Below are 14,362 nucleotides of genomic sequence, written 5' to 3'. Positions count from 1 at the left end.
TTTGAAAAATGTGACAAGAGTAGACAGTAAGTCCCACTGAGACAGTATGGGACTACTATCTAATGTTAAAACCATGTAATGGGATCAGTCGAATTGGTAATGAGACTATCAAAAAATCTGGTCCTGGTCCCAGACACGGTCACACGGTCAGTCTAATGAGGAGAGCAACACCAGTTTTGACTCACAGTACAGTGGCTTCTCCAGTGACAGCAACAGTGACAGCAGTGTGATGGATACCAACTCGAGCAAAGATATGCCGGGACTGGTTTATGAATGAGGTGATGTGATGTCTGAGCCCTGAGCCCCGAGTGCTGGAGACAGCAAAGATACATCTCTTTCCCCTTGATTTCTTTGGCTTCTCATCATTCACTCCCCTCTATTCTCACGTGGATTCTTATGAATGCTAGATACACTCATCATCATTGATGACGATGATCAGGGTCTGAGCTACAATGATAGGGTCTCAATTTCTCTAGCCGCGCCAAGTACGTGCAGCCGGGAATCCAGTGTTGGAAGTGATGAAGAGCCCAACTCTGAGGGCCAGATCCCACCACCGCCAGTGTTGATTGAAGATGGCGGGGTGACAACGGAGGAGTGGCTGGTTGATAAAATCCTTGAATCAATGGTGGAGGATGATGACCGAGGGATGCGGTGGTACTTGGTGAAATGGAGAGGCTACAACTCTTCTTGGCAGCCTGAACATGATCTGATCCCTGGATGTGAGGAGTTGGTCCATGAGTTTCACACTAAATCTGGGAAGGTAGAGAGCCACAGATCCATTAAGCGGTGTGGGAGACCACCTTTGAGGAACTGCTCCAAGAAGGCGCGGTTTATATTCTAGCTACGACCTGTTACTGTATTGATTCAACTTGTTCCCATCTCATATTCGCATTGGATAAATGTCTAATGATACTCCATTGGTGCCCTTCTGTACAAATGATATGAGGCTTGCTATGTAGATATTATATTCTTTGTAGTTAAAGCTTAAAGGCTACTACATAGTTTTGATGCACCCAGCACCCTCCGATGTCTCTGTAAGTCCGAAATGTAGCAGCCACTGACAAAACGTAAAATACCCAACTTGGACACAGTTTTGCTAAGACCCTTCTCGGCGGGGCTCAAGGCTCTTTCTTTGCTGATATTAGATAGGAAACAGCGAACCAGGGAATTCATATCATTTTCGAGGCGGAGGTCTACGCTAATACATTGATGTTAAATCGGAGGTGTTGCGTGATATCTTGCGGGGAGTGCTACAAGATGCTAAGGGAATAAGCTCGAGTATTAATCAGGGCTTACAGGGGAATGTTGGTGTGATGATGGGAGTTTGATAGTAAATGGATGGAAGCTAAGAATTTGAGAGAGTGAGAAGGATGCTTGATTGATGGACATCAATTAAAGCAGTGCCGGCATATTGTGATATTATTGCGCAGTAACCCAGGGCTCGTCTTCTGTAGCACCTACTCATCGCGAGCCGAGATAACTGAGTCGCCTGGCCACTTGGGGGAATCATCATGATCCTGGCCATAGTTAACTTAGTGAAATTAATGGATTTTTTCGTCAAGGAGCTACCTTTCCAAATTTGTTCCACAACGTCGAGGCTGAAACGCGCTTCAATCTTGTATAGGACCAACATCCAAAGCATTATCTTAACCACAAATCATCTTACACGAATTTGTGCAGCTACAAATTTATTTCATTGATCTTGCACTCGCCAAAACCCCCTCGCCTTCCAGTATCACGGGCCTGTTACCGATTTTATCTTCTGCCATCAAGAGCTTCTCCAAGCCCATACACCACGACTAGCGGATCTACGTCAGCAAAATATAATTATAGTTTGGCTTCTTATTCCACTATTCGAGTTATCAGCAAACGCCTGGTCACAACGTAGCACACTGCCAAATAAGTATATAGACACCAGATTTCACATTGTGCTTTTCCCTTACTAATAACTTGCAGGCTCTTCAGGTAGCCAATCGAATATGGATAAGTACTGTTGCCGACGAGAATATTTCTGCCACACCGCACAAAACCAGGATTTCTCTTTTGCCATGACTGGGCTATATGAAAGAACTTCCTGGGGAGGAACACTTAATGAAATGATTTTCAGTGATTCTGTTGCTTGGATTGTGTTTCTTTTTGCTAGACCTATCCCTTCTCCACTTTCAACTGTATTCAAGCCTTCTGAGGATTCTCACAAGAAGATCAACTGCTCATTGCATCTCAGTCTACAAATTCTTACCCTGTCAGCTGAGCTTCATTACATGATTTTTAACCTCCTTGATATTCAAGATATGATGCATCTTGACCTTACTTATCAGTACTTCTGAATCATTTCTAAGTCAGTAATTATGAAATATTTTACCAAGTTCTTAGGTGTTTGAGCAGGGGCTTCAGTTACTTGCACTGACAAGGATAATCAATGATCATATAGAGAATTTGACAAAGATGAGCTGAGACTATTCAATTTCACAAATGAGAAACAGAGAACTATTCTGACTAAGCAGTCAAATTCTATGAACTTGCTGAAGCCTGAGTTACATTTGAGTTTCTCTGATATTTTATTGAGACATGCTCTTGAATTAGTTCAGAAATGTCATTGCTCAGTGAATCTGCTTAAGATAACTGATTCTGTATCAGCATCTTTCTATTTCACTGATAGACAGTGAGTTCTGTGTAATTTAACAACTTATCAGTTTGTCACTGTGTGAGTCATCACACTGAAGCTGAAATATATTCAAGATCTGTTCATTGATGTATTGAGGTTTGGTGAAGTGATCATTGCTCAGACTTTTTATACAACTCATAATGTTCACTACTCAGAATACTGCTTTGATCTTTAAAAGAGAACTCATTGCAAAGATATTTGAGCAGAACACACACTGAATATTGTACTGTTAAATTCTGCTCACATCAACAGTCTCTGAAAGAATGCAAGTGATAAAGTTGTGAGATGAATTGTGAGAATATATGAGACTAAATTTGAAGAAGAGTGATGTGAGAAGTTGATTTCATGAAAGTGCTGAGTGAGTCTGATGAAGGGCACTTAGACAAATTATCATGCTTCACCCATCATAGACTGAACTAGGAACTAAGATGCCTTTGCTCTTATCTAGGCTCCTATTTGCATTGTGCTTATAACACTTCACAAATATCTTACAGAGTCAATGCAGTTTTGCTGGTCCTAGAATATGTAAAGAAGAAACTGATATGACTCAACTCACTAATATTCTAATATATTTTATATAAATACACTAGATATAATTACTCTCAAGATTTGATTTCAATATCTGTAGAAGTGCTCATTCTATTGAATACTAACTATGAAACTATACTAAGCTGGGTAAAGAAAGGAACCTTTAATAGATATCCAGTTTCACTAGTGTACGCGTTGGATACCAGTGAGGGTCTTGCTTTCCCACCTTCTTTGACACGGGCGTTCTCTTCGAGCAGCGATCCCTGACTGAAGTGTGCGGATGCGTATATCCAGTCCCGCTAGCATACGTGCTACATACAAGCGAGGATTCTATATTCTGGCCTTTTGGTGCCTCTTGGGCGGCAATCACCAATCAAAGTGCTTTCCTTCGGCAACTCCCGACCCAATGGTAGCTCACATTACTACTGAAGTCCCGCCTGTTGAGCCTCCTTTACCAGGGAATTCTTGCTCTTGTGCCTGATTCATCACACTCAAGATTTGATTTTGGTGATCACATCATCATATGCCTTGATAACAGGATTATATAAATGCTTCAGGTCTTGCGGGGTGTCAACAATAATGCCTCTGTTCCTGTACAGGAAAAGAATGTCTTGTATAGCTCTGCAAAGTGATTTGACAAACTCAAACACTGGAGGAAACTCAGTCAAAATATCCTCAAGCCCATCTGCACCCATATCGGTTCGCTTGATTCTTGCGATTTTTTTATAAGTTCCAGTGTACCACTCCTTCAGCATACTGTCTTTCACCTTGTTTGAGGTTTGCGATTTTCTCATGACTTTCCGTGCACCATTTCTTTAGCATATTATCTTCTGGCCAGACACATAGCTGATATAACTTCTGCAATTGCTTTAATTTTTCTCAACCGTGACGGGCGCACTGCCAGATAAGTATGTAGAAAAACAACTCAAGATCATGCTGATAGGTATGGTCGATATTAAGCAGCACCTCAATCACCATGAACTTCATCATATCAGTCAGGTGCCGCGCACCACTTCACCCACTTCCAGCTTCTTTGACAAGATCTAGATTGATTAGCATGCCCGAGTGACCATCCGCATTGTCTGGATCAGTGATTATTATGTTGTTTTCTGAAATATCCTGATGAAGGATGTTCCCATCCCAGTAAAGAGACTGATGTGTCTTTATTGCATCGCGAAGCACCATGAGCAGCTCCAAGGGTGATTCATACTTGTAGATCGGCCGGCCAGCGGGCGATATCACAAGACAGCGGAGGGTACGGTTGTCGTACGGTACCTCGCCATTCCTGCTCCAAGTGTAGTTCCAGGAAGTGCGCCTCTTTAACAATATCTGCATGTTCGAGGATCTAATTATCAAATATCGGGGCCTCCAACCAGCTGCAAATCTTCTCCAGAGCGAACAAATCATGGTGGTTGTCTGACGTATGATAATCCTTCATATCTTTGTTAATCCATCCTTTGGTCCCTCGGCTGGTCCCTAATTTAGCACCTATCTCGCGGGCTGACCCGAAGTCGATCAGGATCGGCATGCCGTCCTCGTCGACCAGGATGTTGCCTGGATGGAGGTCGTTGTGGGCCCAGCCAAGAGAGTGTAAATGGTAAATAGCTGACTTGAGGGCCTGCATGAAGGACTCCTTGTCTATGGACCCAACCTTGTTCTTCAGATAGTCGGTCAGCGTGTTGGGGTGGCGGTCAAGGACGAGGCCGGTGATACGGCCACGGCGAACTCGGCAGCCGTGATAGTAGACAATGTTGGGGTGTGGGTGTTCAGAGATCTTCTCCATGGCTTGGGCTTCTTCGAGTAGACCTTTAGGAATGAGGCTGAGGACATTATATTCTTGGAAGATATCGTATAGAGAAATGTTTGGGCGTTTGATATAGGTGTTGGGTGGAAGCGGCTCCTGAGCCTGGGTGAGCTCCATGTTACACGGGGCCCATTCTGGAAAAAGGTCATTGCCAGAGATAGGAGCGAGAGCAGATGTAAGTTGCAGAAAAGTGATGTTGTGTTTGGGAAGATTCAACTTGCCAAAGTAGGCAGTGTCATCTTCGTCAAGCACTGCAAAGGTTGTGTGTCGGAATTCACCAGTTTCGTCAACTTCCTCGTGGAAGAAGGTTAGGTCTTCCCACGCTGTGATTTGGGGGGGCATGACAACGGGAAAGCTCTCCTGGGGAGGGGTGTGGGAAATGCTTTGATTTTTTAACAACTAGCAAAAATAAGTCTCTCCTTCAATAGAATTTGGATGCCGCTGACATGTTAAAGAAGCTGTAAAAATGGGAAACTGCTAGCGGTTATCCACCGGTCCGGTGTTTATCCGACCTCTACCGAGCTGTATGGCGCTCAGCAACGCACACAAATATTGGTTAGAAGAAGCAAGCAATATCATACAGTTCTGACAGAAACTACATAAGAAACGAAAACATAATTAGAAAGGCTTCAAAAAATCAATATTCAGTTTATCCCATCCGCGCCCTTCGAACGGCCTAGCCGGTTCGACATCGAGTCAATCAGGCCACTCTACAAAGAGTTTTCTGGAATAGTCTACCACCCTAACTACATCCGCCTTCTACGATATCGAATCGGCACTTTTATTCGTTAGTTGTCCAGGGTATCTTTTTACACGTAACATTTCATCCAAGTCCAGCAAAAGGTTTAAGCAGGTGAATGCCCATCCCAAGTAGCGATGCTCTGCCCTACAAGCCAGCTTCCATCAGCCTGGAACATGTATGGAAGCGTTATCCTGCACAAATTTCCATGACCGAGGAAGCAGGAGTACATCCGCATGCACGATTCCTATTGGTTCATCCACTGTACTATTGTTGGAGGTTCAGCACGGGGAGGCATTGTAATGCATTAATTTGATAATGGTTACGGGAAAAGCTACTGCAATAGCGGCTGTAAGAAAATGATAGCGCCCGGAGCTGCCTGTCATGACCGCTAGAATAGTGCCGGTTCTTAACTAAATAAAACCCAAGAACATGGTTGTTAGGTGAAAGGGAAGGGGAAAATCAAACTTCAGCCGACAATCCTTTTCCAGCGTCGGAGTCCCCGAATCTGTGTACCAAGGCCATGCGGTATCTGCCCCAGCTGAAGCAGGTTACGCAATCACCCCTTCCCCGCGGAGAGCTTCCATCAAAGCCTCAACAGTGTGAAGCGGCTTTGAATCTTGGAAGACTCCGTGGGTGTTCTTCTTGGCCGCGTAGACATCATTACCCTTGCAAGAAATGACCCCGTCGTCTCCTACTTTAAAGGACCAACCAGTGGTGATGCGGGGCGGATCAAACCCGATGAGGTCCTTCTCATCCACCATCAAAGTGCCTTGGGGCCCGACCAGAAGCTCCATACTGGTGCTATTCCGGGAGCTGTCAAGCAGTTGTAAAGCAATCAAGTCAGCTAGGTTGTTATGGTGTAGAAAGTTGGCAAATTCCTGAAAGAATTTAGGTTCGGTGCTAGCTGCTTTAGCATCTACCTTGCCTTCGTGGAGCTCGTAAGGGACGAACATCCCGTCGGACTGCAGTCGAAAGACGTGACCGTGGACTGCCTTGTTGGCTAGCTCCGCCACGGAAACTGGCTTGGTCCAGCAGGCGGATGACCTCTCCGACAACTGGGCCTCGATCCCAAGCAGTACAGTTCCCTCGGGTGCAATGAAGTGGCTGTGAAGTAGGTGAACACCGAAGATGTCCTGGACGCTGTTGCGCACGAACAGTTCGCCCAAGGCTTTGAGTGTGGCGTCAGAGATATTTGGCTGCTCCTCAGGATGGACAAGGCTATTATGTCTAAAAGTGTAGATATTAGCGACCCGCCAGTGAAAGCTAGGAAATGGAAGACATACACAGCCCGTGACAGTTCAAGGTCTTGGATAGTTGGAGGGCGCTGCAGCCCGGCAATGGCAGGGAGAATGCTGGCAGTGGCCATGGTGACGAGCAACAAGAGTTGTATATGACAAAGAGTAGGTATTGGCGTAGCTCACTGCGAGAGCGTATGAGATAGGCGGACGGTAGGCGAGGAGTCGATGGAGCAGAACACATGCTCCGTGAGAATACTGCAGACTCCACGAGGAATTTATACTTGTCCAGATCAGCCCGAGGAGATTCTGCTGGTCCTGATGCTTCAAACCCTGCTCTGTAGAAGCTAAGGGGACCTGGATATTTTGTTCTCTTGGCTTCCTGTAATGCGTGCCGAGTCTGTTGGTTGTTGGTTTAACGAATATGCATGTGGTGCGTGTCGAGCGTCATGGTTGGTCCAGCGTTGGATCAATATGCATGGCAGTATGTGCGGGTCGTCGCTCCGCTTCCGCAGGCCGTCAAGGGTGGGCGCCAACAAGTTGTATCAATGGGAAAGACCAATGGTTGTATTTGCAGATGGGATGCTGCCCCGCACGGGCAGCCCTGTGTCCATGGCATTGCTCCTTGTCCAATTAACCAGCGCCACGTACAACCTGGTTGCTAACGACTGCATTTCTGTGTGCGACTGAAGTTAGTCTGGCGGCATTGGAATCCTTCTTTGCCTCTACCATCTGCTTTACTTGGAAGCATCGTTTATGTGGGAATCGCCACCTAAGCTTCTGCATCTTTAATATCGCTGATAACCTGGTCAAACGCGCAGAACTGCCAACAAAACAAATGTAGGGATGCCAAGTGATTGTCCGCCGAAGTTATTCTCTAAAATTCAACAACTTGAACGGAACGGCCCGGAAGGCACCACAGGGAACGCCAGCAACTCGCCTTCAGCCTTGTATACTACTCACTTTAATTGGCGAACTTCTAGAACGTCTTCTGCATGACCAAGAAAATGGATGCTATCCTTCAGCAGATCACATGTCACTCCTGACCCGAATATCTCTACCAAGAAGACTTGCTTCAGTGTTCTGTTGCGCTGGAAGCAGGGTATCAATATTAAGATCTTCAGAGCCGTCCACTGGGACAATGAGTATCACTTTGGTCGAACTGTCAGGAGTGGAGGCGCTCCCATGGCAACACAGTCGTGGTTTTTGTATTGTTAGTGTTATGGTGACGACTACAGAAGACCTGACCTCGCTAAGTGCCCCACCCGACCTCGTTATATAAGCAGACCTTACAGATAACCTCGCAAAATACAGAAATACAGCTAGTAATAGTGTGGTATTATAATTCTCGCATAATTCTCTCATAATTCTCTCATAATTCTCAAGAATTTTATAAAATTACAAGTAAAATTTAATCAATTTCTAATGAATTCTCAATTGATTTTAAAGAGCTGTCATACTCTGTCATGGTATTTTAAGCTAGAGAGGTTGGGTCCTTGCCAGGAAGCAGAAAACTTGACCTCGCTAAGTGCGCCACTTGACCTCATTATGTAAGCTGACCTCACAAATGTGGCCTGTGCCACTACCTGACCTTGCTCAATACATCTTTTCTTGTAATTTGAAATCACTCTTTCTTTCTTAATTATTTACCATCAATTCTACAATTAATTCAAAATTAATTTAAAATCAATTTAATACTGAAATTATTCTTGAATTTAATAATAAAGTAAGTGTTTATATAATTTACACTGAATTAATTATTAACTGATTTTCAATCAATTATTAATTACTTAAATATACAGATTGAATTTATTTTATTACTATAATTAATTAATAATTAATTCAGAATGAATTCAAAATCAATTTAAAATCAATTTAATACTGAAATTATTCTTGAATTTAATAATAATACTGAATTAATTATCAACTGATTTTCAATCAATTATTAATTACTTAAATATATAGATTAAATCTATTTTTATTACTATAATTAATTCAGAATCAATTCAGAATCAATTTAAAATCAATTTAAAATTAATTATTAAATATTTTTATCTTGATATATTTTAAAATTCTGTAAAATATCTCTTTATATTCTATATGAATTTATCTGTTTATTTAATTGATTATGAATCAGCTATACATGCTTTGATTGATTGATGAGCTGAATGAATGAGTGAATTGAAAGATTGAAAGTCAATTATCAACTGATTATTACTGTATTGTGCGAGGTCAGGGTCATGATTATGTAATGAGGTCAAGTGGCGCACTTAGCGAGGTCAAGTTTTCTGTATACACGGTGCTTGCACAGGCCCTGTCTGCGAGGTCTGCTTACATAACGAGGTTGGGTGAGACGCTGCTTCCTGAGTGTTGGCATACAGTTGAACATGGTGCTAGCTCGGGCCGGAAAAACAGCTGGGCGTGGTTCCAACCACACTTCAGTTTTGACCCATGGCAGTACCAACATATCACACATCATCTCTACACCTCTCATAATATTGATTTTTCATATTTTTCAAAGGTTTTAGCTCATTCTAGCTCATTCTAATACTAATTCTAATACTAATTCTAATTTTCAACTCTTTAATCTATCTCTACACTAAGAAACTGGGTGTTGGGTACGGTCGTACTGTATTAGTAATATGTGTGTAATATGGGTGAGGTGTGTAGTGAATGTATATTTTAGAGGGAGCACTGAAGTTGAACGTTGTGTCCAGAAAAGTGGGTCAAAAGTTGGCGCACCACGATCAACTTCTTTGGCACCATTGTATTAGTCTTCGGCTTAGTTAGCCACCGCTCCTGTGTTAGCTAGAACACACGCGTATGCGATGCTATTTCAAGTAGGAGCTGCGATTTAGCTGAAGATATTCTGGCCCTTAAGGAGACTTTGGAGCGGGCTGCTTTTGCTCGTTCTTGTCATTATATGTCACCGGCAGCCATGGTCGAGATACCTTGGGCTCAACAGGCCGTTAACCGTTTTTTCGAGGGGCGCAAGTACCCCACCCGGTTCCAGTGCGACCGAATTGCGCAATCCATCTCGGGCGCTTCGGATGCTCGCAACGTCGACACGCCAGGCTCGATGAGCTACACTGTTATCTGCACAGGTCGACACGCAGGAAAGCAGGACCTTGTTGTATCCTTCCGAGAGCCAGAAGCCCACCTCGATCAGGGCATGAGCGAGTTGGCACAGGCCGTCCATGGCCACCTCGTGCCTGAGACATCTCATTACGGCATGGTCGATGGTGCTGATCCGCCCCTCACCCTCTACACCATGCCGTACTTGCCCGGAATCTCATGCCTTGACGCTCTTACTTGTCAAGTGGCGATGGATGGGCTGGCGGAGGTCAGGCATGTTTGCTTTGTTCAGCACCTTGCTAGGTAAGGAGGACAGCGTATTGCCTGTTTCCTAGGCTGGGGCATAGGTACCTGATTGCTCATACTTGTTAGGTACTTCGCTCGATGTTGGTCTAAGCCGCAGCATACGACCATAGAAGCACGAGCAGAGACTCTCGACAGAATTCAACGCAGACTTGATCTACTATCACTATCGTCATCGTCCGGTCTTGGGACCTCGGCAGTGTTGGAATTAAAACGAAGCCTTCCTGCTTTCTTTGCGCAGGAGTATCCACAAGTTCTTACGCACGGCGACCTCTCTAGGACAAACATCTTGGTTGACGAGGACACCTACGAAATCACAGGTATCGTCGACTGGTCTCTTGCCGCGATACTGCCCTTCGGTATGGACTTGGACTGCCTGTTTTTGACGACGGGATATATGGACCGCGATGGATGGCACGACTATGCATGCCGTTCGCGGTTGCATGAAGCTTTCTGGGCCGAGTTCTGGTCTGCCTCTGGAGTTAGGGATAATGCGCGGCGAGACCAAGTTCGCGATATGGCTGAGCGGGCGGCCAGGATCGGTGCCATTCTACGCTATGCTTTCCAGCGTAACGCGGATGGCTCACCCTCCGAGGCGTTGGTATCCGACGGAGCGTCGACCTGGAGGTATATGCAAGCGTGGCTTGCCGCTTAGCTATATTTTCGAGCCAGGCTCTAGGGGATGCTACTTTTATCCCATAGTGGAAATCCAGTATAGATATAGGGAGACGGGCCAGGCGTGCACGTCTGGCGAGTGACCCCTAAACTGTGGAAAGCGGCGGCGATGGCATGTAGATCTCCAGAGATTGCTATAGAGAGGAGTGGGCTGAGCTCAAGCGCAGAATGAGTCGGCTGTCACAAGACTGAAATTCTAACATCTATACCGAAACTCTACTGATTCTGTAGTGTCACCAATGAGCGCCTTTCCAATCTTCCCAGCCATGCTCCAGGATATTGTAGCTTTATCCCCAAGTTCATCAGGCAAATGTTGGATATAAGTAAACGAAAAATAATAATATTATCAAAAATCAACTATCTAACTTAGCAAATCAGCAGGACATTACTTTAACCCTGAGAGCACACTAAATAGATTTATCACTAGTGAGGTTTTCAAGTTCAAATTGAGCGATTGTGTCATCATATGCCTTAATAATAGAATCATATAAGCAGTCTGAGTCTTGAGGAGTGCCAACAATAAGATCTTTGTCATTGTAAGGAAAGAGTATGTCTCATAGAGCTCTGCAAAGTGATAAAACATCACAGAACTTTGAAGAGAACTCTCTCAAAATGAACCTGAATCTCATATTTTCAGCTTTGCTTATATGGCTAAGCTTGATGTTTGCAATATTTTCATAGTTATCAGTATATCAGACATGAAGTTTACTATTCTTAGAATAGTTATTCTTTTCTCAGTTATGACAGATGCACTGCCAGATAAGCATGTAGAAAAACAACTCAAGATTATACTGATAAATATAATTAATATTGAGCAGTATCTTGATTATCATGAACTCTATTATATCAGTCTGATACTGTGTGTCACTTTACTCACTCTCAACTTCTTTAGCAAGATCTAGATTGATTAACATACTTAAGTGATTATTCACATTATCTGAATCAGTGATTATTATATTGTTTTCTGAAATATTCTGATAAAGAATATTCTTATTCAGATAAAGAGACTGATATGTCTTTATTATATTACAAAGTATTATAAGCAGCTTTAAGAATGATTTATACTGATAGATTAGTCAGTCAGCAGATAATATTATAAAACAGTGAAGAATATAGTTATTATACAGTTTCTTATCATTTCTATTAAAGAGACTCAGCTTGTATACTAACTGAATAGAGAAAGCTAGTTCATTCTTCTACTGAGTATCTCTCAACAGTTTATTAATAAAACATGATTATTTAAATACTTACATCTTCTTATTCAGAGATCTGTGTTTTCTGAAAGATAATTTTTAACAGATATGTAATGTGACGGAACCGAAGCAGTGACTAGTCAGCAGTGTTATGTAGAGATAGTTGTTTAAGAAGTTATATAAGTAAGCTTAACTATCTTGCTTAAATAGTGAGCTCATAGACTACAGAGTTATTATAAGAATATTACAGATGTGATACTTAGTATACTAAGAAGATTGTATAAGATATACAGTAACTCTTATATATATTTCAGTAGAAGAAAAATGAATCACTGCTTCTTTAATAAGAAGTCAGTATCTAGCTATTCTATATAGACAATGAGTGAATACTCTTCTCTTATTTCATGAGTGAGAATAGCTGAAGTAATACCTCAGCAGTGTCTTATTACTAAGAAAGAGTAATCTGCTAATCTTATATAGAAGTGAGATTCTTATATTTATTAATTGAATCTTTCTATAATATATCTGAATGATGTTATAGAGTAGTTGAAAACTGATTCAGATGAGATGAAATTATTCATATAAAAGTAATAAGTTGTGTGAAACTGCAGTAAAGTCTTAATATAGTTAGAAGTATGATAATATTCTTCTCTTTAAGAGTATAGTCTCTATATTCTCAAGATTACTGAATTAGAAATTATCTTTATTGTATAGCAACAGTTGTTAACTGATTAACAGTGCATATACTATATATGATATAAAGAAATAGATGAGTTTTTCTACTGACTGTGTAGATCTTTCTTTTCTTATCTTCATTCAAATTAAATATGTAATAAGTGAGTTTCTTATATATTAATTTGAAATGTGAAAAATATAGTTAATAAGTGACTTACAGATCTCTCAATATATTCTGTTCTATATATGAAATTTTCTGCAAAAGTGATGTGTTTTTAGAGACAAAGCTAACAGTAGTGACAGGATTTTTTGAAAAGATCTCTTCTCTCTGTGAAACATTTTTCTTTTCTTCTTCTCAATTATAACAGTAAGTGTATAAGAGTATCATTCTTGAAGAATAATAAAGAGCTTATTCTGACATTTTCTAGTGAGTAATAAATATCTTTGTGATGTGACTGCGGCCTCTGTGACTGTTAAGAAAGCCAGATTGAAGGCAGAGATGATGATGTTGACAGATTATAAAAGTACTGCTTTTATTATCACATCTTCTTCTACTTCTCTTGCAGCTGTGATGATAGTTACTGTATCTTGTAGTGAGATGTCATCTCTTCTACTAGCTAGTGTGTCTGTGCCTGGTCTGTTTTCTGCTCTCTTCATCACTGTTGCAACATCACCTCTCTTCTCAGTTAATACAGTGATGTATGACCCTGTGTGATCATTCAGAGAGAAACTCAGAAAGAGCTTAATTTCAAGAACAGTGACTCTGAGAAGCTTAATCTGTAGTTTCTCTTTCATAGTATATCTGAGCTCTGCTCAGAATACTGCTGAGTTGAGTCTGCAGAATCTTATAATTTCTTCATCTTCTCTCTATGAAGAGGCTTCAGTGTAGTCTCTGACTGACACTGCTACTTATCTGCACTGTGTTAAGCAGCTAAAGAAAGAGGGAATTTTATATATCTGCTTCTTCTCTCACTTCTGTTATTTCTGTTATATCTGCAACAATAACTCCTGTCTCTCTGTAAGTATTATCTCACAGAAAGACATTGTGTCAGCTCTGATAAGAAGTCTAGATATTCAAGCAGTACAGAGTAAGAGTCTTGAAGCTTCAAGTATTAACAGATTCTATCAAGACTGAGAAGATCTCTCTTACTCATCTGTAAAAAGAGATGAAAGTGTGAATCTCTGAGATGAAAAAACATCTCAGAATGACTGATCTTAAGAAGAGATTAGTCAGTATCATCTTTGAAAATACTGTGAAGATCAATCACTGATTGAAGAGAATCTCACTTCAGTTGAAGCAGATGACTGAGATGTTTTATAAGTTAATAAGTTAATACTTTCAGCATCTCTTATGCTTTTCTGCAGCATGCTTCTCTGCAGCACTGTAGTACTAACTTCTCAACAGATAAAGATATCAGTGTCAGAGACTTCAATAGTGAAGAATGAGTTTGATGAAGATGTAGTTAT

General features: G+C 41.8%; 6 protein-coding genes across 6 annotated transcripts; 2 read left to right on the top strand and 4 right to left on the bottom strand.

The window, feature by feature from the left end:
- Positions 1-400: 400 nt before the first annotated feature.
- BDBG_08879 (uncharacterized protein) lies at positions 401-1,173 on the top strand (the record flags this gene model as incomplete). The annotated part of the gene is made up of 2 exons (XM_031723768.1): positions 401-1,067; positions 1,150-1,173. The coding sequence occupies one exon, from the start codon at positions 401-403 to the stop codon at positions 839-841; it is 441 nt and encodes a 146-aa protein (XP_031581090.1). The 3' UTR covers positions 842-1,067; positions 1,150-1,173.
- A 2,503-nt stretch (positions 1,174-3,676) lies between these two features.
- Positions 3,677-3,987, bottom strand: BDBG_17913 (uncharacterized protein; the record flags this gene model as incomplete). The annotated part of the gene is made up of 1 exon (XM_031725530.1): positions 3,677-3,987. One exon carries the CDS (start codon positions 3,985-3,987, stop codon positions 3,685-3,687), a length of 303 nt encoding a protein of 100 aa, XP_031581089.1. The 3' UTR covers positions 3,677-3,684.
- A 220-nt stretch (positions 3,988-4,207) lies between these two features.
- On the bottom strand, positions 4,208-4,528 carry BDBG_17912 (uncharacterized protein; the record flags this gene model as incomplete). The annotated part of the gene is made up of 1 exon (XM_031725529.1): positions 4,208-4,528. One exon carries the CDS (start codon positions 4,526-4,528, stop codon positions 4,208-4,210), a length of 321 nt encoding a protein of 106 aa, XP_031581088.1.
- A 10-nt stretch (positions 4,529-4,538) lies between these two features.
- BDBG_17911 (serine/threonine protein kinase) lies at positions 4,539-5,339 on the bottom strand (the record flags this gene model as incomplete). The annotated part of the gene is made up of 1 exon (XM_031725528.1): positions 4,539-5,339. One exon carries the CDS (start codon positions 5,337-5,339, stop codon positions 4,539-4,541), a length of 801 nt encoding a protein of 266 aa, XP_031581087.1.
- A 948-nt stretch (positions 5,340-6,287) lies between these two features.
- On the bottom strand, positions 6,288-7,105 carry BDBG_08877 (uncharacterized protein; the record flags this gene model as incomplete). Its single annotated transcript, XM_002620662.1, has 2 exons — positions 6,288-6,966; positions 7,023-7,105. 2 exons carry the CDS (start codon positions 7,103-7,105, stop codon positions 6,288-6,290), a joined length of 762 nt encoding a protein of 253 aa, XP_002620708.1.
- A 2,807-nt stretch (positions 7,106-9,912) lies between these two features.
- On the top strand, positions 9,913-11,007 carry BDBG_08876 (uncharacterized protein; the record flags this gene model as incomplete). Its single annotated transcript, XM_002620661.2, has 2 exons — positions 9,913-10,352; positions 10,422-11,007. 2 exons carry the CDS (start codon positions 9,913-9,915, stop codon positions 11,005-11,007), a joined length of 1,026 nt encoding a protein of 341 aa, XP_002620707.1.
- Positions 11,008-14,362: the final 3,355 nt, after the last annotated feature.

This window comes from Blastomyces gilchristii, assembly GCF_000003855.2.
Source record: "Blastomyces gilchristii SLH14081 genomic scaffold supercont1.31, whole genome shotgun sequence".
NCBI lineage: Eukaryota > Fungi > Ascomycota > Eurotiomycetes > Onygenales > Ajellomycetaceae > Blastomyces > Blastomyces gilchristii.
Note: the sequence above shows the minus strand (reverse complement) of the source record. Positions and strands in the feature narration are given on the sequence as shown.